This window comes from Podarcis raffonei, chromosome 3 (assembly GCF_027172205.1).
Source record: "Podarcis raffonei isolate rPodRaf1 chromosome 3, rPodRaf1.pri, whole genome shotgun sequence".
NCBI lineage: Eukaryota > Metazoa > Chordata > Lepidosauria > Squamata > Lacertidae > Podarcis > Podarcis raffonei.
Genome location: NC_070604.1, coordinates 59,363,164 through 59,387,863, shown reverse-complemented (window position 1 = coordinate 59,387,863; position 24,700 = coordinate 59,363,164). Strand labels below are relative to the sequence as shown.

Genomic DNA, 24,700 nt, shown 5'->3' with positions numbered 1-24,700 from the left:
TCCCTTTACTTTTATAATCCTTTCACCCCATTAAAATGGGTGTGAAAGAACAGAATCATTAAACAGTAAACAGCATGGATGCTTACCAAGTTCTCGCTATCTGAATTTCCCCAATGTTGGCACTTTCAAAACACCAGCTCTTGTTTCAGGAGCAATACTCTTTGGTTAGTCATCCATCATTCTTCTCTCTCTCTCTCTCTCTCTCTCTCTCTCTCTGTGTGTTTGTGTGTTACAAATTTTCAAATGGGTCTTATTTTATCCTGTGCAGCAGATTATACACAAGGATTCTTTTCTCTGTTGTGATTTAACTAGTGCCCCTTGAAAAGAGTCAAGCTAGAGCAGAATTAGGAGTTTATTGGCTTTTCAAACCACGACATCGGCTGTTTGGCTGAGAACACAATTTTACTGGATGCATCAGTAAAATACTGCCTGGTTGTGCTGGCAGTCAGGTCACCTCCAGACTGTCAGTATTTTGCAGGAGGAATCCAAGCACAAACGGGGAAATGTAGGTTTGCACAACCAAAGTGGATTCATGTGCTCTGTTGCCCTTGCACAACACATCCACTTTTTAAATGATTTTTGGCAGTTGGGGAAGTGGCAGGAAAATGCATTAAAAATGGTGGGCTGAATTAATGATTAACAGGAAGACAGATAAACACCCTGCAAAACAATGCAGGATGAATGCTCCTTGTGTGGAACGCTCATTCCAAATGAATAGGAACGAATTATAAAGAAAGACGAGATCTAATCTAACCTCTGCATCAGCTTTCAGAACGTCAGTCAGGACAAATGCTCAATAAATAGGTCATCTGAAGGAGGCTTACATTCTCATACTTCCCTGGCCATTTAATGAGCAGTATCAGTGGTGCTGCTTGGTCAGTTCCTGCTGTCCAGACTACTATGGTCCTAGCTTGAATTTTGTGACGATCTCCACCTAGGAAGCTATACCTTTGGAAAGCACATGCAGCTCTGCAGCTCTCAGGCAGCAAAGCAAGAACCTGCTCCCAGTTAGACCAGGAAAATGTTTTTGTCACTGTTTTTTTGTGTTGAATATATGCTTTATGGTAATTTATGGACCTAATACTGTAGGTAGCTAAAGCCATTTGCACATGCAGAATGTAGGCACCCTATATATAGAAATGAGCAAACCAGTGATATCTTAGAGAGCAGGCTAGCAGGTGGGGCCCAATACAGTGGTACCTCGGGTTAAGTACTTAATTCGTTCCAGAGGTCCGTTCTTAACCTGAAACTGTTCTTAACCTGAAGCACCACTTTCGCTAAAGGGGCCTCCTGCTGCCGCCGCGCCGCCGGAGCCCGATTTCTGTTCTTATCCTGAAGCAAAGTTCTTAACCTAAAGCACTATTTCTGGGTTAGTGGAGAAGCCACTCCGTTGAACCCTTTAGCTTTAGAAAGTAAGGGTTGAAAACAGCTGGTCCCGACCCCGTTCACCGCAGGCTTGCGAGGATCTTTCCTTAGATCCGTATGTAACAAATAAGCTCTACCATTGCGCCGCCCCGTTCCACGGAACCTCTGTGCAGGGGGGCGGGGTTTCCTGGCGGAATCCTTTCGCGGTCACACGAAGCGTCTCTTCTCGCTGCGGCGCTTCCTGCTGGCGGACTGCAGGTTAGTGATCCTGGCGAGGCACGTTCGCCTGAGGACGCGAATGCGGCAGCCCAGACCTCTCCCTCCTCCTCCTCCTCCTCCTGCTGCTGTGGACTAGTCTCTGCAAATACATAACGCTTAGTTGCAAGAACCCTACCGCCAGACTCCGGGGAAATGAGCTTTCGATTCCCCCTTCGGGAATTATGAACGCTAATTGTTGGCTTCTTTCCCTTTCTCCTGTAATTAAGTTGCTGCTTTCTGTTGGTTGGTTTTCTCCTTCCTGTCTCCCCCTTTGTATTAACGCGTAATGGTTACATAAGTAAATAAACCGTGCCTGGTTGGGAAAGAAGGATGCGTGGGACTCTAGCCCGGTAGTCTAGGGTGCTTTCAGACGTAGGACCCACATCTCCAAACGGGGGCGTGAGGACGCCTTTTGATTTTCTCTTGCCTTGTATTTGCACGGTGGTAGCGCAGCTGTTGCGACCCATCCTGGAATGCAACAATGTGGGTCCCGACCCACCTGCTGGAGACCAGTGTTAGCTGGAATAGCATTTACCCTACCCCCAAAACGGAGTACAGCTTGGTCATTATTCCTTCTGGCAGTTTTACACATTACAAAATTCTACATAAACGTTTATTGTGTGGCAGGTTTGTGCAACTACCACATGCATTGATAATTAGTTTGGCAGGGAAATGTGTTTTATCTCTTCTAAGAGGAATCTAGGCAATAACCTTGGCTCAAATTAAGCTCTTAATATGCTGCAGGGAGTGATACAGTCATCTCCTTACGTACTTTTTTATTTCCATATTTTGTTAATATGGAAAGAAGAGTCCTGCTGCCTCTTGACAGTTCTTGGGCTTGTTCTTTTTATAGTGTCATGATCAAACTCTCAAAAGTAAAAGGTTTGATGTAATTTCAGAATCTGAAGGAGTTGTAAGGTTCTGAAATGCAGGCTGTGACCATAAGTGTACTTATTTCAGAGTTACCCATATTGAATCTGGTAGGACTTAACAGCCAATGAAACATGCTTAGGGCTGAAAGTGCTCTATGTAGTATACTGCAATCTGGATTAAGTGGAATGATTGGTACAGGCGTGATGGATGAGTTTTGCCCAATGATTGAATTAGATGACTTTTGAAACCCTTTTGAGCAGCAATGGGGAATCTTCTTGGGGAAGTGGCATGGCTCAGCAGTAGAGCACTGCTTTGCGCACAGAATGTCCCATGTTCACCCCCTGGCATCTCCAGGTAAGGCTGAGAATGTCTCTTACCTAAGAACCTTAGAAGCTTCCCACCAGTCCAGTGTGGATGGATGAATGGTCTGGCTCGGTATATTTCTGTATCTAACCTCATGCCCAGTGACCAAACATAACCCTCCAAGCCTCTCTGACTGCCCCTTGGGACTCTTCCTGGGCATTGGGTACTTAGAATGAATGTCTACCACACCTCCTCTCTCCAAATGTTTATCCCTTAAATTAACGTGTCCTTGAACTCTTGGTGGCCTGGATAGAGTATACTGTGTGTGATGGAGAGAGAGATCCCCTTCGCTGCTTTTTGAGTCTGTCCTGTTAAGTTGGGATATACCTGAATAATAGACAATAAGAAGAAATAAGAGGTGGTAAGATATTTCATGTTTAAAATGAAGAAAAAATGGTATTTATCTGCCTAAATGTGCTATGGAACTTCTAAGGATTGCAGCATAAACTTTCTAGTTTTCCCCTTTTTCATGGTCTCTTAACTATTTTCACTCTTTTCCATTAGTTTAAAGGCAATTAGAGCTGATGGTACAAAAATTGGTTTTCTTCAAGCATATCCTGAGGCTGTTGCACAATCTCTCTTCCTAAAGCTTAATGTACAAAGATTTGACAGTGAAATGTCAGTGTAGAGTGTGCACAGAATTCTAAATCAGTGCCAGGCAAGAAATTCTAATTTGGAATTTTATTACCAAACTGACTACCTGTTTAATCTATACTGCATTGATTATTTCCAGATTTGCTGTGCTATGAATGTCTTTGCTCATTTTAACCCACAGAAGTTTGAGAAGCCTCCGTAAATGTAAATATCACCCAGGGTGGGGGAATAGAGATGGACAATGACAGCTGCTAAGGCAAAAATTATGTTCAAACCAGAGTAGATTAGATTAGATTCCTTAAGGTTTATATATGCTTTCTATTTTTGGGAAAGTTTGCAGCCTTTGAATGAGCTATAAATCCAGAGATGCAACTTTTTAAAAAAATGTGAGGGTTTTTTTAGGCTAATATGTGTTATTACCTTAAAACTGCTTCTGACCTAGAGAGGTGGATGAGACACTGTGTGGTCTGTAGGGCATTTGTTGTGCACTGGGTAAATCCTTACTGCAGTCTTGTTTAAAAAGAAGCTTTGAGCTCCCAATTGGAGAAATGTATAAAACACTAAAGGGCCATCTGTTATGGATGCTTTATCTGAAATTCCTGCATCGCAGGGGGTTGGACTAGATGACCCTTGGAATCCCTTCCAACTCCACAATTCTATGATTCTCTGACTACTGTTGTTCTTTGAAAAACAAAGGTTAATACTGTGCAGTTTTAAAAATCTTGAACATCACTATTTTCAAAGCCACCATTCCAAAGTCATTTCTCCTGTGTTCTCATTCATTCTAAGTACCCAATGAATATTGAATGTAAAATAGAAACCCTATGAAGAAAAGCTGCTTTGATAATAATTTGCTAACACTGCGTTTGTAGATGCCTCAAGTCTACCTAGCAACTGGAAAGGCATTAAAATCCTTCCAGTGGCGCGGTGTGTCAGTGTATCTGGCTGTTAACCAGAAGGTTGGTGCTTCGAGTCCACCCAGGGATGACTCTGGGCAGGATTCCTGAATTGCAGGGGGTTGGACTAGATGACCCTCATAGTCCTTTCCAATTCTCTGATTTTATATGTCATCATCATGAATGAAAAAGCAGTTAAAATTTGTGAACATTATTGTTATTTATCAACCCCCACTGGTGTGCATGGCACTTTACAAAGGGCCAAAAGTCTTTTTATGGCCAACCTCTGCCTAAAGAACCACTTTGCCAACAGTTTCTTATCCTACAAATATACACTCGTAGTTTGCCCATGTCATTTAGCAAATATACTTAGATGCACATTTTTCCAAAATTGGGACAAATGTATATTTGCCTGTCGGAACTATTTCAAATAAAAGTGTGCTGTGTGGTTATTGGCTTGGGTTTTTCCTCTCCTCTGAGGTCATGAACGTAGATTCCATGGACAGGTGCCCAATTCAGTTTTCTCTGCTTCCTGGCTCTAGCACAAAAGAAAGCCGTGACTAAGGGAGGGGAGTGCTTCTTGCTTTTCCCCCCCTCTTTTTTTCTGTGCTTATCTGCACTAGATCCAGGTTCTGCTTTTTCCTTTAAAAATCTCACCCTGAGATGATGCAGCTATATGAGAGTGGGCACAGAAGGCATTTCTAAGGGTCTGTTGGCACATTTCCTCCAGTTTCCTGACGCATTGATTCAGCATCTGCCAAACCTTCAGGCTATAGGTCACAGTCTGCACTGATTAGTCTAAAGCGTTGAACCAGAGAATCTCCCTTTCTCCTTCCTCCATCCCTTTCTGTCGGTGAAGGTAGTCAACTCACACAAGGGAAGCCACCATGCTAAATAGATCCTTCAGTTGCTTGGTACCATGCCCTGTGGTTAAAGTGTAGTGCTCAACTGGGATGAGTGTGGGAAACGTCAATTAGAATTGATCCAATGGCATTGAAGACAAGAGAGGCCTGGTGTTTTCTGTCACTGCTGTGGTCTAAAGATCAATATGTTCCCACTTTGCGTCCTAAAGGACCTTCAGTGTAGCTCTAATCACACACTGACTTGTGTCTAGGGCACTTGAATGTAGCAGCAGGAACAGGGCTATGCTTCTTTCCCCACCCCAACATTGCATCTCTGATTGCATGGGCTTCCCAGTTGTGTAGAGCTTGTGCCAACAGTTCTCTTTCAGACCTCTTTGCTCAACATGTGAAAGTCAGGATGAAGGGAACACAGTGTTGGGGGTTCGGCCAATAGCACAGTCCCACTCCTGCTGCTACATATGAATGTCCTGCATGCATGTGTCTATATCTATAAGGCACGGCTTTTCTAATTGTGTTTAACAAAATCTATTTAACCACATGATTGTAACAAAACCTCCGAGTCTGGAGCTGAGCATTCAAAGCAAAGATGTATTAGAAGGAATATAGGTTTACTTCACCTTTGTGAGACTGTGAATTTTAATTGGAAATGGTTTGGCTATAGTGAGGGTTTTTACAGCCAACCTCTGTGACTGATCTTGCTGATGTGAGCCTGTGTAGTCAGAACAATAAAAACATTTTACAATTTGCCATAAATCGCTCCTGTAACTATGAACTGGGCATCCATTTCTGCTCACCTGGTGGAGACAGAAACTGCTTCCTGGCTTTAGCACAAAGTAAGCACTAAGCAACAGCTCCCAGAGCATTTGATCATGTGTTCTTTAAAAACTGGGTTCCGGCACCTCTCAGGTGGGCGCCACTCTAAGAGAACAAGGATTCATGGTGAGTTCCAGCACCTCTTTTTCTAGAAAAATTGCACTTTGACTCCTCATCACTGGTTGCATTTATGAGACTTCAGTTCTTGGGCTTCCGGCTTCTATGCTCCTGTGTAGTGGCCACATACAGACAGGGTTAAAGAGCCAACACATTTACTATTTCAAAACAACATTTGAAAATACACCAAAGGCTTAGACAAAACAACTCTTGAAAATCAGCTGAGACCTTTCAGTTTTGCTGACTTTAGGGGGGTGAAGATTAAGGTATATGATGCAAATATAAGAAACCGGTCCAGCGAGTCCTTTGTACACAGAGACCAGATGGCCACTTCTAGAGCCTTGATATGCACTTCAGAGGGTTGAGCTGTCAGGGGCATCCAAATGGGGAGGAAGGAAGGGCTGCTACATTGCAGAGAATTGTGTGAGTGAGCAAAAGAATCAGAAGGATATTGTAAAGCTGAGGACAGCAAGACACATTTAGCTCTGCACTGGACTTTGGGGCTCTCCTGGTAACAGCGGAGAAGCAAGATCTGTTGGGGTGTTAATTCTGTGAACCCCTCCAACTTCTGCCCAGGTTATATATATGTGTAAATAAATATTCCAAGGATACCAAACCCTGAGTAACCATTGGAACCCCTGGCATCTCTCACCGCTTGGAAATCAGGGTGGCATGTAACAGTAAACCTCCTTTTAGAACAGCTGCATCGGTTGTTGGTTAGTTTTGGGGCCCAATCCAAGGTGCACATGTTGGTGTTTAAAGCCCTAAATGTGGTAGGCCCCAAATATATGAAAGACAGCCTTCTTACCTACAGACCCTCTCACCTGTTAAGATCAACAGAGGGCACCCTCTTGGTAGTTCTGCTGCCCCAGAATTTTTTTATTTGGGGGGGAGGGAGCAGCCCAGGACAGGGGCTTCTCTGTGGCAACCCATAAGCTGTGGAACTCCCTCTTCACAGAACGTGCCTGACACCTTCACTGTACAGTTTACACCGAATGCTGAATATGCACTCTTTACCCTACCCTTTGACACTTGAGATGCGTATTTTTAGGACCCACCCTATTCTGGTGATTGTCATATAGTTTAAACTGTTTTTAATGCTGTATTTTAAATGGTTGTGCCCTACCTTGGTACCTTAGGCTTATGGGTGGATAATAAATGAAATAAATAATTAATAAATCTCCATTGCGGTTTATAGCTTTTGATTTATATTTGATTGAATTCTAAATAAGATATTTTGCGTGTTTGTTTGTTTGTTTTAAAAAAATCGGTTGTCACCTGTCCTTCAAATGAACTCAATATTTATTTTTAGCTAGGATTATAGTTCTGGAGAGAAGGGAGATTATTATTCATTTTCAGATGAATTTATGTGGATAGGAAAGCAAATGTGGGGGTTTTGTATCTGGCTGTTAAAAATGTGTGCTGTGAACCATGTTGGATTCTTTTAAAAATATAGAGACAATTTATAAATACTCAAAATAAGTGTTTGGGTAAAAAGTAAATACTCATTCATCTGAAAAAAATGGTGTACATAGATGTTCTGATGTTAGCAGCTCTCTTGGGAAAGAGAAAGAAAGAAAGAAATTATTCATTTGAAAATAAATAACAGCAAAAGTAAATAATTTTATTAATTAACAAGGGAGTCACTACCATCATAAAAACAACCATAAAACTCCATGTGGAATATTTTCCCTCTAACTTTTTCTCAAACCAGGCCAAGAGATGTGTGGGCTTTCAGCTGGCTAAAGAAAATCCAAAATCTCGATAGAACATGAAAGAGACAGAACAAATGAATTCTATGTAAATCTGAAAGCACTTGGTTTGCCATCCAAAAAATTGAGCACTTCAAAGTAATGATGCCTGTGGGGAAAAAGAAATGGGATGAAATTAGGGAAGTGAAATATATGTTAAGTTAGATAAAAGGAAAAACAATAAAGAGAGCAGATGTAATTTTTGGTGGTGATTGCTATCTTCATCTCCTTTTTTCTCATTTAGGTTAGGCGAAGCGTGTCTTGTTCAGAGGTAAAACTGAATGGGAAAAAATACCTTTGCCCATTCCAGTTTTTATTTGTCTGAAAGCTGAGGATTTTTCCTCTTAGCTATTACCAGAGGGAAAGGAAAGTAAGGGTTTTGTTGGGTTATAATATAATCTCTCTTAATAACCATAAAAAGCAGAAAACTTCCAGTACTTTGGTGTTTTAGGCTCATGAATCTTGCAGGGATGGGGGAACTTTGCCAGCTATTAATTCAGGAAGCCTCAGAGCCTAACTCTGAAACAGATGTTGTCTTTACAAATACTGTACCTTAATCATTCTCCTGTTTGTGGAAACAAATCAATTATCGTAGGGTAGCTTTGTGGATCATATTTGGGCCTGAAGCGTTCATATCCTTTAAAGATGGCTCTGGTTTGCTTTTCCTGAATGGCTCTGGTTTGCTTTTCCTGATGGTTTGCTTTTCCTGAATGGGATTTGAAAACCTTAGCAGTTGCAGGTGAAACTAGGTTAGGTAGAAAGTCATTTTGTTGGGGAAATAACTAGGAAGAATGCTGATTTTAACATATACCTTCAGACGTATTCATCTGTTTTGTTAATGAAATGCCTAACAGGCCCTCCAAGTTTAAAAAAAGGAGAGAGAGAAAGAAAAAGTATCCAATAGCTTCTATCAGGGCAACTGAGATAAAATAAAAGCACTTTAAAATAATAAATCAAGTAACAGTGATACAAGATTTGCATTATTTAAATTGGAGATGGAGTATCTGCTTAGAATAAATCCAATAGATATTTTAAAAGGCATCACCCAGGCACCATGGTTTTTCATGTGAATACTTTGTGAACCTACTCGGGGTGTACATGAGTACTAATCCCATTTTATCAAATATGCTAATCTTATAGTAGTAACTGGAAGCTATAGGGGAATGTTTATCTGTAGCAGTAGCAACATAACAAAGTTGCTGCTGGTTTTTCTCCAGCATTCAATATAGCAAAGCCATTGAGTAGCCATAGTTTAGTAGAGAAGGTGGGGACTGTGGCTAGAGAGTGATGTTGATGTCTGACTGGGTTCTTGGTGTTAGTGTCGAACTATTAGTGGTTATGCTTTACTAGACTTATGGCAAAAATTTCAAGGGCTGACCTAGTTATTGCTGGAGAACTTCAAAACACACTTGGTTGGTTTCATGTGGATGAAATCAAGGAGGCATTATGAAAATGCTAATTGGCCATTTATATTGCTGAACGCCTGCAAGATAAAATGTCAGACATTCCATAAATTAAGAACACTATTAAAAATCAAATATTAATATCTTACATTTTTTTAAAAGAGGTTTAAACGTGAGCTTCAACATCTGAAGAAGTGTGCATACACACGAAAGCTCATACCAATAACAAACTTAGTTGGTCTCTAAGGTGCTACTGGAAGGAATTTTTTTATTTTGTTTAGATAGGTCTGAAAAATAAGATGCAATTAGGCATCATCAACCTGGATTGATTTCTCCTCTGTGCTCCTTTCCAGAAATGACCATTTTACTATGGAAGAGTTTTCATCGAATTACTCACGGCAGATTGTTGCCACAAGTGAGTTTGTCTTTCCATAGCCATACTCATGGCTTTGAGGAGGAGAAAATAAAGAAGAAGCTTCAGCAATTTGCAGGTGGATCTGTTGACCTTTCTAAAGAAGATGATGGGATTGGGATACTGACATTGAACAATCCAAGGTTTATGAATGCATTTACAGGTATTAGCAATGTGTTGTGGATGGTTTTTGCAATTTGTTATGTACATTTATATATTCTCTCTCTCCTCTTTGTATGATGCCCAGAGAGTGATAGCTATTGGGCGTCTAGTATAGCAAATAAGTGAATGATTTCTTAATTATTAATACATTTAGTAATATGTGTTTGCTTCGTCTTCAGTATGTGCAAAGGCAGAAATGACTCCTTAACACTTGCCTTCAAATGTGATGAGAATTATCTTGCAATCACAGAGATTTTAAATGGGTCGTGTTCTTCACAGGGACTCTGTAATACCACACTTTAGATGTTGAAAAAGCCTTTTGTCACAACGGTTCAGTGAGCCTGAAGCCAGATGCCCCAGTTCTTTTCTCTTTGTTTTATATATCTGCCCAAATGTACTTAATTCTTGGTTTATTTAAATTCGTAACCTGGTCTTTTCTTAAGGCTCCAAGTCCAAAGCAATATTCATAAGGATTTTCAATATAGAAATGTAGGTGGATTAACCAAATGCTGATCTAGAAATTGCTACTGAATGCCATCATGGATTTTTTAAAAAAGTCTTGTATTGCTTCTGGAAGTTGCTCTGACTTCCTCAGTGTTCCAGAGAAAGGGCATAAAAGCTGGACAAGCACTTTTCTATAGACCTGTATGCTGGTCTAAGGGTACCAGACGTCCCCGTTCCTGGGGACAGTCCTCAGATTTACAAATCAGTACCCATACAAAATCCATTGAAGTTGAAAAGTGTCCCCGGATTCATTGGAAAAAATCTGGTAACCTTAGGCTAATCACTGCTGACCATGGAGACTGAAATATGACCACCGGGGTGGAGGATTTAGGAAATCATAGGTCAAGTCCTCTCACTGTGAATTACAGCTAGAAGCTTATAACAGTGGAGACCCTGGAATACTGATACATTCTCCCATTGGGTGGCGTTTGGCCACTGCATGCTTACGTTCTTTCAAGAGTTTGGATAGGATACTAATAAATAAACTAATAAAGGATTCAAATCAATAAACATACCATATTGAGAATCCATTAAATCATCTGGGGGTATTAAAAGTGTCAAGCCACAGGTTTACCAAGAAAAAAAATTCACTAGAGAAGTGTGAGGAGTATCTATATGGGAGCATGTAGAGCAGTGACTGATAATTCTTTTCCTCTGGGAGGTTGGGGGGTGTGTGTGGCCAGCATGATTTTGTGGTTAGTCCCATCTCTTTTTCTGGTTTGTTTGTTTTTTAAAGATGTGTAAGCCATTATATCATGCTCTCCCAGCAGCCATTTCATGTTACCTCACACTCCACAGCATCGTTTTGTGAGACTGTATGCCCTGCAGCATGTGACTGGCACCCACAGCACTTCCTCAAAATTCCAAATGTGCTCATTGGCTTAAAAAAAGTTTGGTGACCCCTACCCAGCCATTCCCCTGGAGGGACACTTGGCACTTTTCTTCCACTAGCACTTTCCAAAGTGCGTAGGAAAGAGGTGCAGCCAGGACAGAGTCAACAATAGTTCTGTTTTTAAAAAATAGAAAGTATAGATGCTGATAGTATAGCCTTTTCATATAGAATCGTATATCATTATCATAGAACCATATAATTGTTTTCAAACTAGTTTTTTTCTAATAAAATGCATTCTAAAGGTGACCCTCACATGTTCCTTCTTTTGATGGCAGGTGTGATGATGCTAGAGCTACAGGAGAGGGTTGCTGAATTGGAAAACTGGACGGATGGAAAAGGGCTAATTGTCCGTGGTGCAGCAAACACTTTTTGTTCAGGGTCTGATCTGAATGCTGTCAGGGCGCTGTCCAGCCCACAGGTAAGTGATAGTAGAAATCAATTTCTCATGCACTGTTTAATGTTCTGAGCCACTTGTTCCTCAATGAAAGATGACCCTGCAAATCATCATAAGAAAACAATAACAATTATTCTGTTTCGTGTCTGGATGCTGAATGTGCTGTCAGCCTTTCAGAAGTGAATGACAAATTGCAAGTAGTGCAAGTGTAGGGGTCGTGTCTTTGATTTATTACTCAGAATTTCCATGCTGGAAATTCTTCCCTCAGTTTATTGCATTTCTTCTTTAAAACTTTTTTAAATCTTCAGAGAAATGAGACTGGTTGCAGACTGTAAGATGAGCTTGATTGGTTTCCCAAGCTGTTAAAGTGGATTGGTCTCCTTCACTTGCAGTTCAGTTAATGGGAAAGAAATCTATGTGGAGGGAGACTCCTATTAAAAGGAAGCTATTTAGACTGCATTCCAAATACAGTGGTACCTTGGTTGTCGAACTTAATCCCTTCCGGGTGTCCGTTTGACTCCAGGAACAGTTTGAAAACCAAGGTGCAGCTTCCAATTGGCTGCAGAAGCTTCCTGCACTCAATCGGAAGCTGCATCAGATGTTTGGCTTCCAAGAAACATTCGCTAACCGGAACACTCACTTCCGGGTTTGCGGCGTTCGGGAGCTGACTTGTTCAGGAGACAAGCCATTCAACAACCACTGTACCCACTTATCTGGGAACAAGCTCCATTGAACTGAATGGGACAACTTCTGAGAAGATTTTTGCAAGGTTTATTTTATTCCTCAGACAGCAATCCTATGTACACTTGGAAGTAAGTCCCACACTGGGATGGGTTTCTGAGTAAACCTACATAGGATGAGGCAGAAATTCCCAGTATCAAGCTGGTTGTTGTTCTTGGCCACAGAGGATATTTGTCCATTTTATTCCCTGCAATCACATCTCTTTGCAAGAATTCAGCCACAGCCTTTGTTTAAATAATGGCAGGATTAATACTAGGTTTTAAAAAAAGGACTTGGATCCATAAAGCGACGTAGGACACTAAAAGCTGTCATTAGTGCTGAGTAACCTGTCCAGTGCTGTAACATGTCAATTCACAGTGGTTTTCAAGCCAGCGTTGAAAAGTGCTCTCACTTTCCTCAGGACAAAATGAAATGACTGGCTTTGTTTATTGTTACAGCAAGAATAAAAGATAGTGCTCTCCTAACTGATCGCTGTATGTTTCTATCCTTTGGAAATCTCATTTCCAAAATGTGAGAAATAAAATAAATTTACTCCTTGGCATGAGTCATAAACTTGTGCAATTACTGTGACCCAAATTTGGTTCAATAAAATTGTTTCCTGGGTTTGTTGACATGGACCACACATTGTATATTCCTCACAGTATGAAACAGGGAGCTCTGACTTGATTTGCTTAAAACACTTTCTCAGCAGCAGACTTACCCCAGTATTTTAAGATTTTTTTAAAAAGTATTTGTTAAATTCCATTCTCTGAAAGCATGTCAGACTTCCCAAATCACTTTGGTAATTAGCTGTGTAAAATTATCTCACATTCTATGTCCCATTGATTACAATAGGAGAGCTAAGCATGTGCTGTAATCTCTCCCTTTTGAAATTCCTTTCACTTGGCTGAATTCCCTGATATCCAGCATTAGTCATTTTGAAATCAGTGGATTTAAGCCTGCTCTGAATATGACCAATGTTGCATATCACCCTCTGTTTAACTACAATGAGAGGTTCTTTTGCTTTCTGGTATCTGAATCATAGGAGAGTTGTTTCTAAATAATGGCTCAGAACTCCCAGTGTCTTTCAAGAACCTTGAGTGTGAGTTTTCAGACTATATCTTGCCTGGGAGTAATTTATTTTCACCTTTGCTTGATGTTTCTCACTGCACATTTTGAAAATAATTACAGTAAGTCCTACATTCTGGGGATTGCACCTAAAGCCAAAATACATATAGTCAAAACACATTGGGTACAATGGCAAGTGGGACTGCCAAAGTCTTTTCTTCCCAGATGCCTGCCTCCTTTCTTCCCTTCTTTTAATTGTTAAAAAATAAATAAATTGCCAAGCGCTTAAAGCTCACAAGTTAAGTGTGTGTGAGTTGCAGGCTTATTGTACAGCATGTTACAGGTTCGCTAACAGGTTTTATTGTTGGGGAATGGTGTTGCCCTGTGGGTGTTGAGAAAATACGAAAAATGTCACTGGTCTTTTCCAGCAGTGGTGAAAAGGCCATCCCTCTGATGACTTGGCTACTTGGCACTGGTTAGCTTAACACAGCATTGCAGCAAAAAGGACTGGGAAGAAGCAAAGTTCTTCTCTGGGAGTTCACATGTTTGTGTGGTCTCAGTAGCCCATAGTTTAACTTATTGTGCGGTGCAGAGCAGCTAAATGTTAGCTGGAAATCTTCTCTGAAAGAACTACCCAAACCACTGGATATGCCTTTCTGTAGCAGCCAGTTTTGTCAGAGGAGAATGTTTGATATGTAAGATATGGCCATGAGTCATGACGGCTATATATGCAGCCTCCTTTCACCTCCTATGGACTTTCTAGAGGAATCTGATTGGCCACCATGGGAAATAGGATGTTGAACCAGATAGGTGCTTTTGGTCTTATTCATCAAGGGCTCCTCTTCAGTCTGCTAGGCTCATTTAACTGAAGCCAAGAGCCAAAGCCTTTTCAGTCTCTGCCTTCCATGGCATTTAATTAATAAGATATTAATAATGGCCTGCACTCCCCAGTCCGCCTTCTGGTTGCCATTCAAGAGTTAGCACCAGCTGACAGTCTTACTTTGTAGAAGCAGAAATGCTCTGAGATCATTAATGTGGCTTTGTTTTGAAACTCTTCACTATGAATAGTTCCTCTTCTCCCCCTTCCCTTCCATAAACACAGGCATCTTTGTATTCATCAACACTTTAGACTTCTCTTCTGGCCTGCTTTGTGCACTGCTCAGGGTGTTTTTTAAGTTAAATAGTGAGATCACTGCTTAGGGTGGAAAATGTATTTGTTCTTCAGCTTTATTCAATCCTATTTCATTTATGAATAGAATTTGTATTCCTAATTATATTATATATATATATATATATATATATATATATATATATATATATATATATAATGAGCTGTCTTGCAGTGTCTTACAACAGTTAAAAAGTGAATGCAAGCCAACAACAATACCATGTCAAAACAGCAATAAAATTGCACAGAGAGAGAGATGTACAGCCACTCAGGCTACCTTTAGGTAGATGAAGAAGAGAACAAAAATATGTGCCAAATAGATAGAAATAAAAACAGAAAAGGCTAAGGGTCTCAAATTCATTTTTTAAAAATGTTTTGCAAAATAAAAAAGCCTGTGTATTGTAAAAGCTAGGAATCGGCATCTAGAGATTGCAGAGTCCCTATTTCAGCCACTAAGCAGTGTACAAAATAACAAATGCAATATGCTTATATAACAAACAGCCTGAGAAACTACAAGATAATACAAGATAACAAAAAGAAAAATGCCCAAAGCAAAAACACAGCAGCACATTTTGAATTGTCTTTAGTCAGGAGCCCCTTCCCTCTTCAGCCTCTCCCTTGCCAATGCACACCCTGACCCAAAATGCAACACTCGCCTCACTGTTCACCATCCCTCCCAAATTCTGTGATACATCTGCATAAATCATACAATATGCACTAATTTAATATCACCCAACCCATACTACATCTTCACCAGCACACACAAGCACACCATTAACCCAGTCACTCCTACTTGGTCACCAAACACTATCTCCAGTCACTCATTCCACTGGGCCTGACAATGTGGACAACGGGCTTGTAGCAATGCTGACTTGCCCTCTTAACCCGCTTGGATGAGGGGAAATAGTGGGTGGGTCCAGCAAGTGGTTAATGCATCGTTATGTGGCAGGGTTGTGCTGTAACCACTCCTAATAAAGCCTGCCCTGGATGCAATGCCAGGCAACACCTTCCACCTAAATGCAAAGACCTCTTTTCTTGGGAAAGTGCTTAGTACAGATGTTCTTGGATGAAACCAATTATTCTGGCCCTTACCAGTTTTGGGTAGAACCTGGTTTTGCAGCCCAGTTGACCTTGCTAGCCCTGATGGATGACCATCAGGTCAAGTGACTCTTGCTTTATCTTTCAGCAGCATTTGAGACCATCAGCTATAGATTCCTCCTGAATTAGCTCTGTAGGTTAGTGGTTGCAAATGCTATTCTGCACTGGTTCTGTACTTACCTGCAGGGCTGGTTCCATAGAGTAGCATTGGATGACTATGTGTCTAAGGAACATGAGAAGAGCTTGCTGGATCACGCCAGTGAGCCATCTCATTTAGCATCCCGATCTCAGAGTGGCCAACTGGATAGATGGCTGTGGGAAACCTGTAAACAGGACCCGAGCACCAGAGTCCTGGCAGTTATGCTGTGGAATGTCCCAGTGCTTATTTTGTCTCCAGTGCTATTTAGCATCTTTATGGAGCCATTGGTAGCAGTCAGTAGCTGATTTAGAGCACAATGTCTTTGGTACAGTTTAGAGTACAGAACGTAGGCAAAACGTTTAGGAAATTTATTATATGTAAGCTCAGTTGGAATCAGTAGAACATTCCAGAGCAGCTATTCCCTTTGGGCATTTGTGTACCTCAGGATAATTTTAACTGTTTTCCTCCTTCTTTATAGGATGGGATGGACATGTGTATGTTCATGCAAAACACCTTAACCAGACTCATGAGGTTAGTGTGTTTTGTCTGATTAATTTTTAAAATGTTCAACAGCTTGAATTGTAGCCCTAGCAAAAAAATAAATAAATCCAAAAGTGGCATCTCATGTTCACGTGTTGCATGATTTGTAAGCCTGGAGATGTTGGAAACTAAAACGTTGGTTCTTATAAGCAGATGACATTTACAACTCTTGAAGTTTTCCAAAATGACAACAAAGCCTTTGGTGGTAGGGGCAAGGACATACCACCCCCTGAAACTTCTGCCTCAATTTCTAGAAAGTGTTGAAGCCATCTCTTAAAAGTTGGCAAGCAATATGTCCGCGACCTACATAGGGGTATGGAAGCAACATGTGCAGAGGAGGAGACTGTTAGTTTAATCCACCATCTGTTCCCCCACCCCCACAAAGGTTTCTCTCTCTCCAGCATTTCTTAAGGCTCTCTTAGTAACTGGGAAGCCATATTTCTCGTGCCGCTATTGTTTTGGATTATTTCTGACCTTCAGCTTTATGAGAGGGCTTTCTTTTGTAGAGTGACCTAAGGACTTCCAGATGAGAAACAAAAGTCCATCCTTCTCTGACATTTAATCCTGTTCCCCATTGTTTCAGACGTTTCTATAACAGAATGCAGACTTACTGCTGCATAGAAGGTCACACGAGAAAAAGGTGACAGAGGATGAAGGACCGTGAGGCAAACTTGTGGGAGAGGGAGCTTTGGAAAACGAATTCCCCAAAATTCATAGCCAGTAACCTCTCAGTCCCCAGTTCTTCACAACACATTTGAAGGAATAGTCTTATAACTGAGTTTCATTATCAGTTCATGTCAATGTTGGGGGCTGTAGCTTTCATATACTATTTCTAATTTTGGCCTCTTGAGAGCTCAAAACCACATTAGCCACATACAGTGGTACCTCGGGTTAAGTACTTAATTTGTTCCAGAGGTGCGTTCTTAACCTGAAACTGTTCTTAACCTGAAGCACCACTTTAGCTAATGGGGACTCCCGCTGCTGCTGCGCTGCTGGACCACGATTTCTGTTCTCAACCTGAAGCAAAGTTCTTAACCTGAAGCACTATTTCTGGGTTAGTGGAGTCTGTAACCTGAAGCGTATGTAACCTGAAGCATATGAAACCCGAGGTACCACTGTATTAGCTTTTGAGTTGTTCTCCTAAATGTGTCATACAGAATAAAAAAGATTAGAAAATTTAACAGAATGTCTGACTCTGGTTATGTGTTTTCCCCCAAAAGAAACTTATTTATATATGCAGAGATAAGGTAGCTTTCCGGGGGGGGGGGGTTGTCATGACAGGGCACCATAAATGGACAAAACTAAACAGGTGCCAGTCCTCCATAAAGTCTGAAAAACATAAAAGCTTACAATTCCCCCCCACCCCACCCGGCAGTCTTCACAATGCATGTGCATTTTAATGCTTACTTTCACCTTTTTTAAAAATAAAAAAATTATTAAAACGTAATTTTATTAATCTAGATTTTCAAGATAGCCTACAAAAGAGAACCGTAAAACAAATATGAAGCAGATCTACTGCTTTTTTTGTATTTTTACTGTTGCTATGATAATTGCTTTTGTTTCTGATGTTTATGTGTCATGCTTATTTTCCAAGACAAACCGTTGTTTGTCTTGGTTGGAATAGCATGCCTTTTGATCATTTAACCCTTTGACTGTAGTTCTAATTTTGAATGGTTTCTTTCTTGCTCCCTGTTTTGTGTAGGTTACCTCTGATTACAGTTGCATTAGTGCAAGGGAAAGCTCTGGGAGGAGGAGCGGAGCTCACCACTGCATGTGACTTCAGGTAGGGTTAAATGCATCCCTGAGCAGACTTGCGAGCCTGTTCAGACATTGTTTTCACATTTGGATTGTGCCCAGGGAAAGAGTGGCAGATACAATCTCATCTACTTCATTCTCCTAGCACTTTTCTTTCATGCTGCCATAGCATTTTAGTATTGTGGGGTTTTTTAAACAATCCTTTGTGCTGTTTGCTCTTGGCTTTAAATAGAATAGATTGCCTTGAGTGTATGTTGATAGAACGGCAATTTAATAATTTTTTATAAATAAAAGGGAATATTTCAAAGGGAACGCCTACACCCATTTGAGTGTTGTGTCCTATGTTGTAAAAATGTTGGATTAGAAGGAATCTTTTTAACTTCCACAATAAGAAAACTGGTTACATAAGAACATGAGAAGAGATCAGGCCAAAGTCCCACCTAGCCCATCATCCTGTTCAAATGCCTATGGGAAGCTCAAAAGAGGACATGAGTACAACAGACCTCTGCCCACTCATTATTCCCACCTACCACTATACAGAGGGATACTGCAGCGGAACATAACCATTTTGACTAGAAGCCATTGATAGTCATATCCTCCTTGAATTTGTCTAATCCTCTTTTAAAACCTTCTGAATGGGTGGCCATCGCTACTTCCTGTAGCTTAGTCATAAAGTCAAGCAATTCCACTACCCTCTTTCTTTATATTTGAACAGCTCATTTTGGAGAAAAGCCTGAGAACGAAATGCCCGTCTCTTTAATGGCATAGATTCCCAATTACATAGTAACTTTCCTGTCGCATTGCAAGCTGAAACGCGCCCCCCCCCATGGATTCTGTCTACCTGAAGTAATTAGGAAATCTCTCCCTGCTGTCACCTTTTTACTTCCTCCTTCCTTGCTTGTTGAGAAGTATCAACCTTTCATCCTCTTAGGCATCCCTTGTCAAGTCCCCAAGTGCCTGTAGTGATTGTTTGAGTGCACATAGCCATACCTGCATTGTATCAAATTGTATCTACAGGGTTTAAAAAAACCTGGTCATCTCCTCAACATCATGGGTAATCCTTGCTCTGTTGTCTAGTGTGGGTTGTTTAGACAGTAAACTGTTTGCTTTTCTGCTTGTGCTATCTTACCTGTTCTCTCTCTCCTCTCCTTATACCTTCATCTCTGACTTTAATAAAAAAACTTCTTCATTTGAAACCTGGGTGTGAGGTGCTGATTGAATACTTCTGACAACCCAGGGGGCTTCCCCCTGCATGTCAGACTGCTCTTTCAGACTGCATGCATTGGTGGAAAGCAGGGGAGGGCGAAACAGGCTGACCTGAACAACCAGTTTGGTACAGTGGTTAAAGCATTGGACTAAGCTTTGGGAGATCAGGGTTCAAATAGCCACTCGGCCATTAAGCTCACTGGGCGACCTTGGGCCAGTCACTGTTTTTCAGCCTAACTTGCTAGGATAAAATGACAAGCGGGGAGAACTTCTCCCTTGGGGAGAGGGTGGGATAGACACTTACTAAATAAATAACGAACTCACTCATTGGTGACAGGAGAGTTAGCCAGTGGTTGTCCCCAGTGCCATTTTTCTAGAACACTTGTTCTCTTAGAATGGCAATGGCGCCCACCTGCCTGAGAGGTGGCTGAAAAAAGCCCTAGTTGTCCCCTCCCAGGTGGTGAATTAACCTGTAACTCTTGGGAGTTCCTTTTTCTGGTAGCTGGGGTGGAAGTGTCACAGGCTGGCTTTGCTCTCCAGGTAGCTGGGTATTCACCATGCTCATGTGCTGCTGGGGGATGAGTAATGTTACAGGCATGCCAGAAGAATGCCGGCCATTTGGAGTTCAGGCCCAGTTAGCTTGGGCAATGGTCAGGGGTACTGGGTGTTCATAGAATTGTAGAGTTGGAAGGTACCCCAAGGATCATGTAGTCCAACCCCCTGCAATGTAGGGATCTCAACTAAAGCACCCATGACCCATGGATCACTTCCTCTACCCGCCATCCTCCTTTTGTGTTCGACTCCTGTGCTAATGCCAGCTCCTTGTGTCTGAATCTATGTAATTAGGCCTCATACCACGATCAGATTATTTGGCACGGAAAAAAATGAAGTTGAAGAGCTCTGTGCAGAAACAAATTTTCAACTTCTTTTAAGGGGAAGCGGGGGAGGGGGGAGAAGAATCAATTAAAAATAGCTTTGCATCTAGCCACACAGTTTAGATATTACTGTATAATTACAAGCATGAAATACTGTACAATTATAAGCTGGCCTGAGGTGGGAAACTTCAGTTTGATATCTCATGTTTAATGCTTCTGCTAACTGAAGATATGGCTTTAACTTCAATCACTTTCAATCTCCGCCCAGTGCTACTAGCAATGATATAGAAATGGGGGGGGGGGGCGGAGAATAGGGCATTAACATAGGTCTGATTACTACATTACATGGCTGGCTTTTCTGCGGCTCTGTCTCACAGTGCTCTGGTAAGGGAAGAATAAAGAAATCCGAGGAAGATAGGGAGGAACTTGCTGGCACACGCTCTATGTGAACAAAGTCCTCAGGTCCCCCTTCTCTGTTGCAGTTCAAGGGAGATGCAGAGCTGGGAAGCAGAAGTTTGTAAGCTGGAGGTCAGTTCCACTGATCACCCTTTTTCTGGGAGAAGGTGACCTTTGAATTGGACTAGAAAATAAAATGCTGAGCAGGTTTCTATCCTGAATAACCCACACTTACCTTTTCTGGATAAATGGAGGAGGCACAGCCTAGACCTTTATAGACACTTTAGGTCAGAAAGTCAGCAGTTTGAATCTGTGCGATGGAGTGAGATCCTGTTGCTTTGTCCCAGTTTCTGCCAACCTAGCAGTTCCAAAGCATGCCAGTGCAAGTAGATAAATAGGTACCGCTGTGGTGGGAAGGTAAACGACATTTCTGTGCGCTCTGGTTTCCGTCACGGTGTTCCATTGCCCCAGAAGCAGTTTAGTCATGCTGGCCGCATGACCCGGAAAGTTGTCTGTGGACAAATGCCAGCTCCCTCGGCCTGAAAGCGAGATGAGCGCCGTAACCCCATAGTCACTTTTGACTGAATTTAGCCATCCAGGGGTCGTTTAGCTTTTCCTATGATATTCTTGAAGCAGACTCTACATCTGTAAAGTCCCCCCCCCCACTCCAGTCAGTCTAGAATACTGCCAGAGGTGTCTGGGATTTGTAGCTCTTGATACTTCAACAGGCCTGAAAATGTGGGAGAGCTTATCTCTACACATCTCCTAACTAGAAACTTATGTTGAATTTTATATTTGCAAAGCACATTTGTACATGGGCAGAATACACACAGCTTTGTTGTGTGTGTAAGTGATACCAAAGTAGATTCTGAGATATGTGGCTCCATCACACGCCCGTGAATAAAGCTTTGGAGCTATGGCAGATCAAATTCTGGCATTTTCTAGGTTGCTTATCCTTCTCTTCTAGGAAAACTGTAAAAATCATTAGTATTCCAGACCATGCCACTTGAATCACAAGTCATATCATTAGAGAGGAACACACAGGCGTTGTTATGGTCTTTTTATTTCTTCTTTTTAAATCCAAAGCAGCGGTCCAGTAAACAAGATGGTTTTAATGTGAAATGAAGTTTCCTCTCTTACAAATATATGGCCTAAATTTCACACCGAGCATTCACATATGAGCTCTTCTTGAGAAATGTAAGCTGACAAAACACTGCTGCGAGCTTGGTGCAGTGTGTTCATGTGAGCCAATGATGTGCTCACAGAAATAAGGTGCAGGCTAAGAAACAGAGGGATCGCTTTATGCATGAACTGTGAGGGATACTCATTTTTAATCTTCCATTGGTCAGCTGAGTTCATGATATCTGCAGTGACCTGCAAAAGTCAGACCGGCCTTTTTAATCATTTGCATTTTAAACACGTTTTTAGAGCTGCAAGCCGTGGAGGCTGTCCTGTTAAGAAAAATGGGCATGACTCCACCTAACTCAGTCTGCCTGCCCTCAGCCTGTCTCAGATCTACCCGTAGAAGGTGGGGATTCAGCCTGGCTCCCTTTGCATTCAAAGCATGGGCTCCACTCCTGAGCCACAGCCCTTCCCTTGTGTTTAATTTCCATCCTGCTTCAAACAATGTGTCTGATAGCTCAGCTGGCTAGAGCATGGTGCTGATAAGGCCAAGGCTGCAGCTTCAATCCCTGTATGAGACAACTGCATATTCCGGCATTGCAGGGGGTTGGACTAACCTGTGGGTCCCCAGATGTTGTTGGACTACAACTCCCATCATCCCCGAGCTCCGGCCTTTTCTCTGTTGTTTTCCCCATCACTTCTTGATTCTCGTGCTGCCTGGATTCTTCACTAAAATGTGAATGTTTTGAATAAATCTACAGACTAGGACCAGGGCTTTGAATAAATAAACAGACTAGGACTAGGGCTGACAATTTGTGCATATTTACTTGGGAGTAAGCCCCATTTAGCATATTTGGCATTCCTTTTAAAATAAAAATAAAAATGGGACCAATGGAATCCTGATGACCACAAATGTTTGCTTAGCTAAGAAAGCCCAGCAAAACATGGGCTGCTTCATGGCAAAACAATCCCTCCCAGTCTTGCCATCTGATTTCAGCCCCATGCCCATAGGGTTTTATGTGTGTTCATTAAGAGGTTTAAAGACTGTCTAGGCAAATCTAAAAAAATGTAGTATGAACACTGACAACTGGAAAACAGTGGCCTGTGAGTGCTCCAGTTGGAGAACAGCCTTTACCAAAGGTGTCATGGACTTTGAAGACACTCGAACTCAAGGGAGAAACATGCTAAGAGGAAGGCACGCCTGGCAAATCCACACTGTGATCAACTCCCGCCTGGGAACCAATGTCCACACTGTGGAAGGACATGTGGGTCCAGAATTGGCCTCCAGTCACTTACGGACTCATTGTTAAAACCGTGTTTATGGAAGACAATCTTACTCGGCTACGACGCCAGAGAAGAAGATATGTGTTCATTGCAACTCCTCAGACTGAAGTCATTGAAAATGAGCATAGGTTGTCCTTAAACAACCCCTGACCCATGCTGAGGTGGTAGTAAGAATCTGTCCTTGCGTATTTCTGATCTGAAAGGTAATATTCAACCTAATATAAAAATGCTGGATTCTCATTTTCGATTAAAGGTTGTTGTCTTCCCTTTCAAAGTGATCCATTTGTTTTGCCTTACTTTGGATTCAGTCTCTGCAAATTGCTTGCTTGATGTAGCATTAGCCTGCCTAACGTTAGAAAACACTTACAGTCTGCATCTTGCCATCCGAAATTGTGCTTTGCATAGGAATGAGGCAGAGAGAATTGAGATGGCTTGACTGCTAAGCTTCAGTATAAATTAACAACTGAATACTTGTTTTTCACTGACAGGTTAATGACCCCGGAGAGCGAAATTAGATTTGTCCACAAGCAGATGGGCTTAGTACCAGGCTGGGGAGGAGCTGCCAGGCTCGTACAAATCCTTGGCAGCAGCCCTGCCCTCAAGTTGCTGAGTGGTGCTGTAAAAGTGGTTCCAGAGACCGCCCTTCGTATTGGCCTGGTAGAAGCCGTGTTGTCCTCATCTGATGAACTTGAGTCACTGGAAGAAACACGTACATGGCTCAGACCATACACAAAGGGCCCTCCTGCAGTAATTCAGGCTGTGAAGAAAGTGGTTTCTGCAGGACGAGAGCTGCAGTTAGAAGCTGCCTTGATGACCGAAAAAGAGATTTTTGGAACTGTTTGGGGTGGGCCTGCCAATTTACAGGCTTTGGCTCAGAGAACAAAACATAAATAAATGACACACAAAAGAAATGGTTTTGATCTTTCTTTCCCAAACAAACAGCTGCTGCCAAACAGGGATTTGGGAGAAACTGTTAAGAATTGTATCAACTCAGTGGGCATTAACTTTCTGGGACGTTTGATTATAAGCCCCCTATACTCTGATCACAGCTAAAGTGGAGATTAGGGAAATTTGTTCTTGAAAAATAAAAGAAATGCTGGGAGCTTAGTCCCAGGTAGGGTGTGTGTGTGTGTGTGTGTGTGTGTGTGTGTGTGTGTGTGTGTGTATATATATATATATATATATATATATATATATATATATATATATACATACCCCTTCCAGCAACTTTCTGCATATTGCACGTGGAGGTTGTATGTATATGGAAGTCTGCAAATCAGCCGGGAGACATTTGCATCCCAGTGAGTATATGTAAGATGTTCCTCTCTCTCGTAGTAAGAGCTATCATACTTGGAGTAGTAATTAAACTTACTCTTTCAAAGCATCTTCACTGAATGCATTCTTTTCATGTGCATTATGTTATGTACGGGCATAATATTTTGAAAGGCAAGTGCAGCATTCTAGCCAAGTTTATCCTTGCAAAGACCTGAGATGGATGTAAGATGATATCCTTTTCAAATGGGTTTGGTTGTTGTTGTTGATGTCTCCAGTTCAAAGCTCTTGGAAACAATCATGTCCAAGTTTGACATAGTTTGATCAAAAATAGGTTTAACCTAAAAGCAACTTTAGCCCTGTGTACATGTACACTGAGAATTGGCCAGGTCAGAAC

At 41.6% G+C, this 24,700-nt stretch overlaps 1 protein-coding gene across 3 annotated transcripts; it reads left to right on the top strand.

The window, feature by feature from the left end:
- The first annotated feature begins 1,381 nt into the window (after positions 1-1,381).
- On the top strand, positions 1,382-23,942 carry ECHDC1 (ethylmalonyl-CoA decarboxylase 1). Of its 3 annotated transcripts, none has more exons than XM_053381854.1 (6): positions 1,382-1,480; positions 9,650-9,871; positions 11,542-11,684; positions 16,332-16,384; positions 18,096-18,176; positions 23,520-23,942. In XM_053381854.1, the coding sequence occupies exons 2-6, from the start codon at positions 9,652-9,654 to the stop codon at positions 23,923-23,925; spliced, it is 903 nt and encodes a 300-aa protein (XP_053237829.1). In that variant the 5' UTR covers positions 1,382-1,480; positions 9,650-9,651; the 3' UTR covers positions 23,926-23,942. The 3 variants fall into 3 exon arrangements, with proteins under 3 accessions (XP_053237829.1, XP_053237828.1, XP_053237830.1); XM_053381853.1 differs by lacking the exon at positions 1,382-1,480 and adding an exon at positions 1,488-1,623; XM_053381855.1 differs by lacking the exon at positions 1,382-1,480 and adding an exon at positions 1,643-1,841.
- The last annotated feature ends 758 nt before the right edge of the window (positions 23,943-24,700 follow it).

What these genes read in the sequence shown, in the direction of transcription:
- ECHDC1 (XM_053381854.1), top strand. Translation starts at nt 9,652, where the DNA reads ATGACCATTTTACTATGGAAGAGTTTTCATCGAATTACTCACGGCAGA. An exon ending in GTTTATGAATGCATTTACAG is followed by an intron (nt 9,872 to 11,541) that starts GTATTAGCAATG and finishes TTTTGATGGCAG; the next exon opens with GTGTGATGATGCTAGAGCTA. An exon ending in ACCACTGCATGTGACTTCAG is followed by an intron (nt 18,177 to 23,519) that starts GTAGGGTTAAAT and finishes TTTCACTGACAG; the next exon opens with GTTAATGACCCCGGAGAGCG.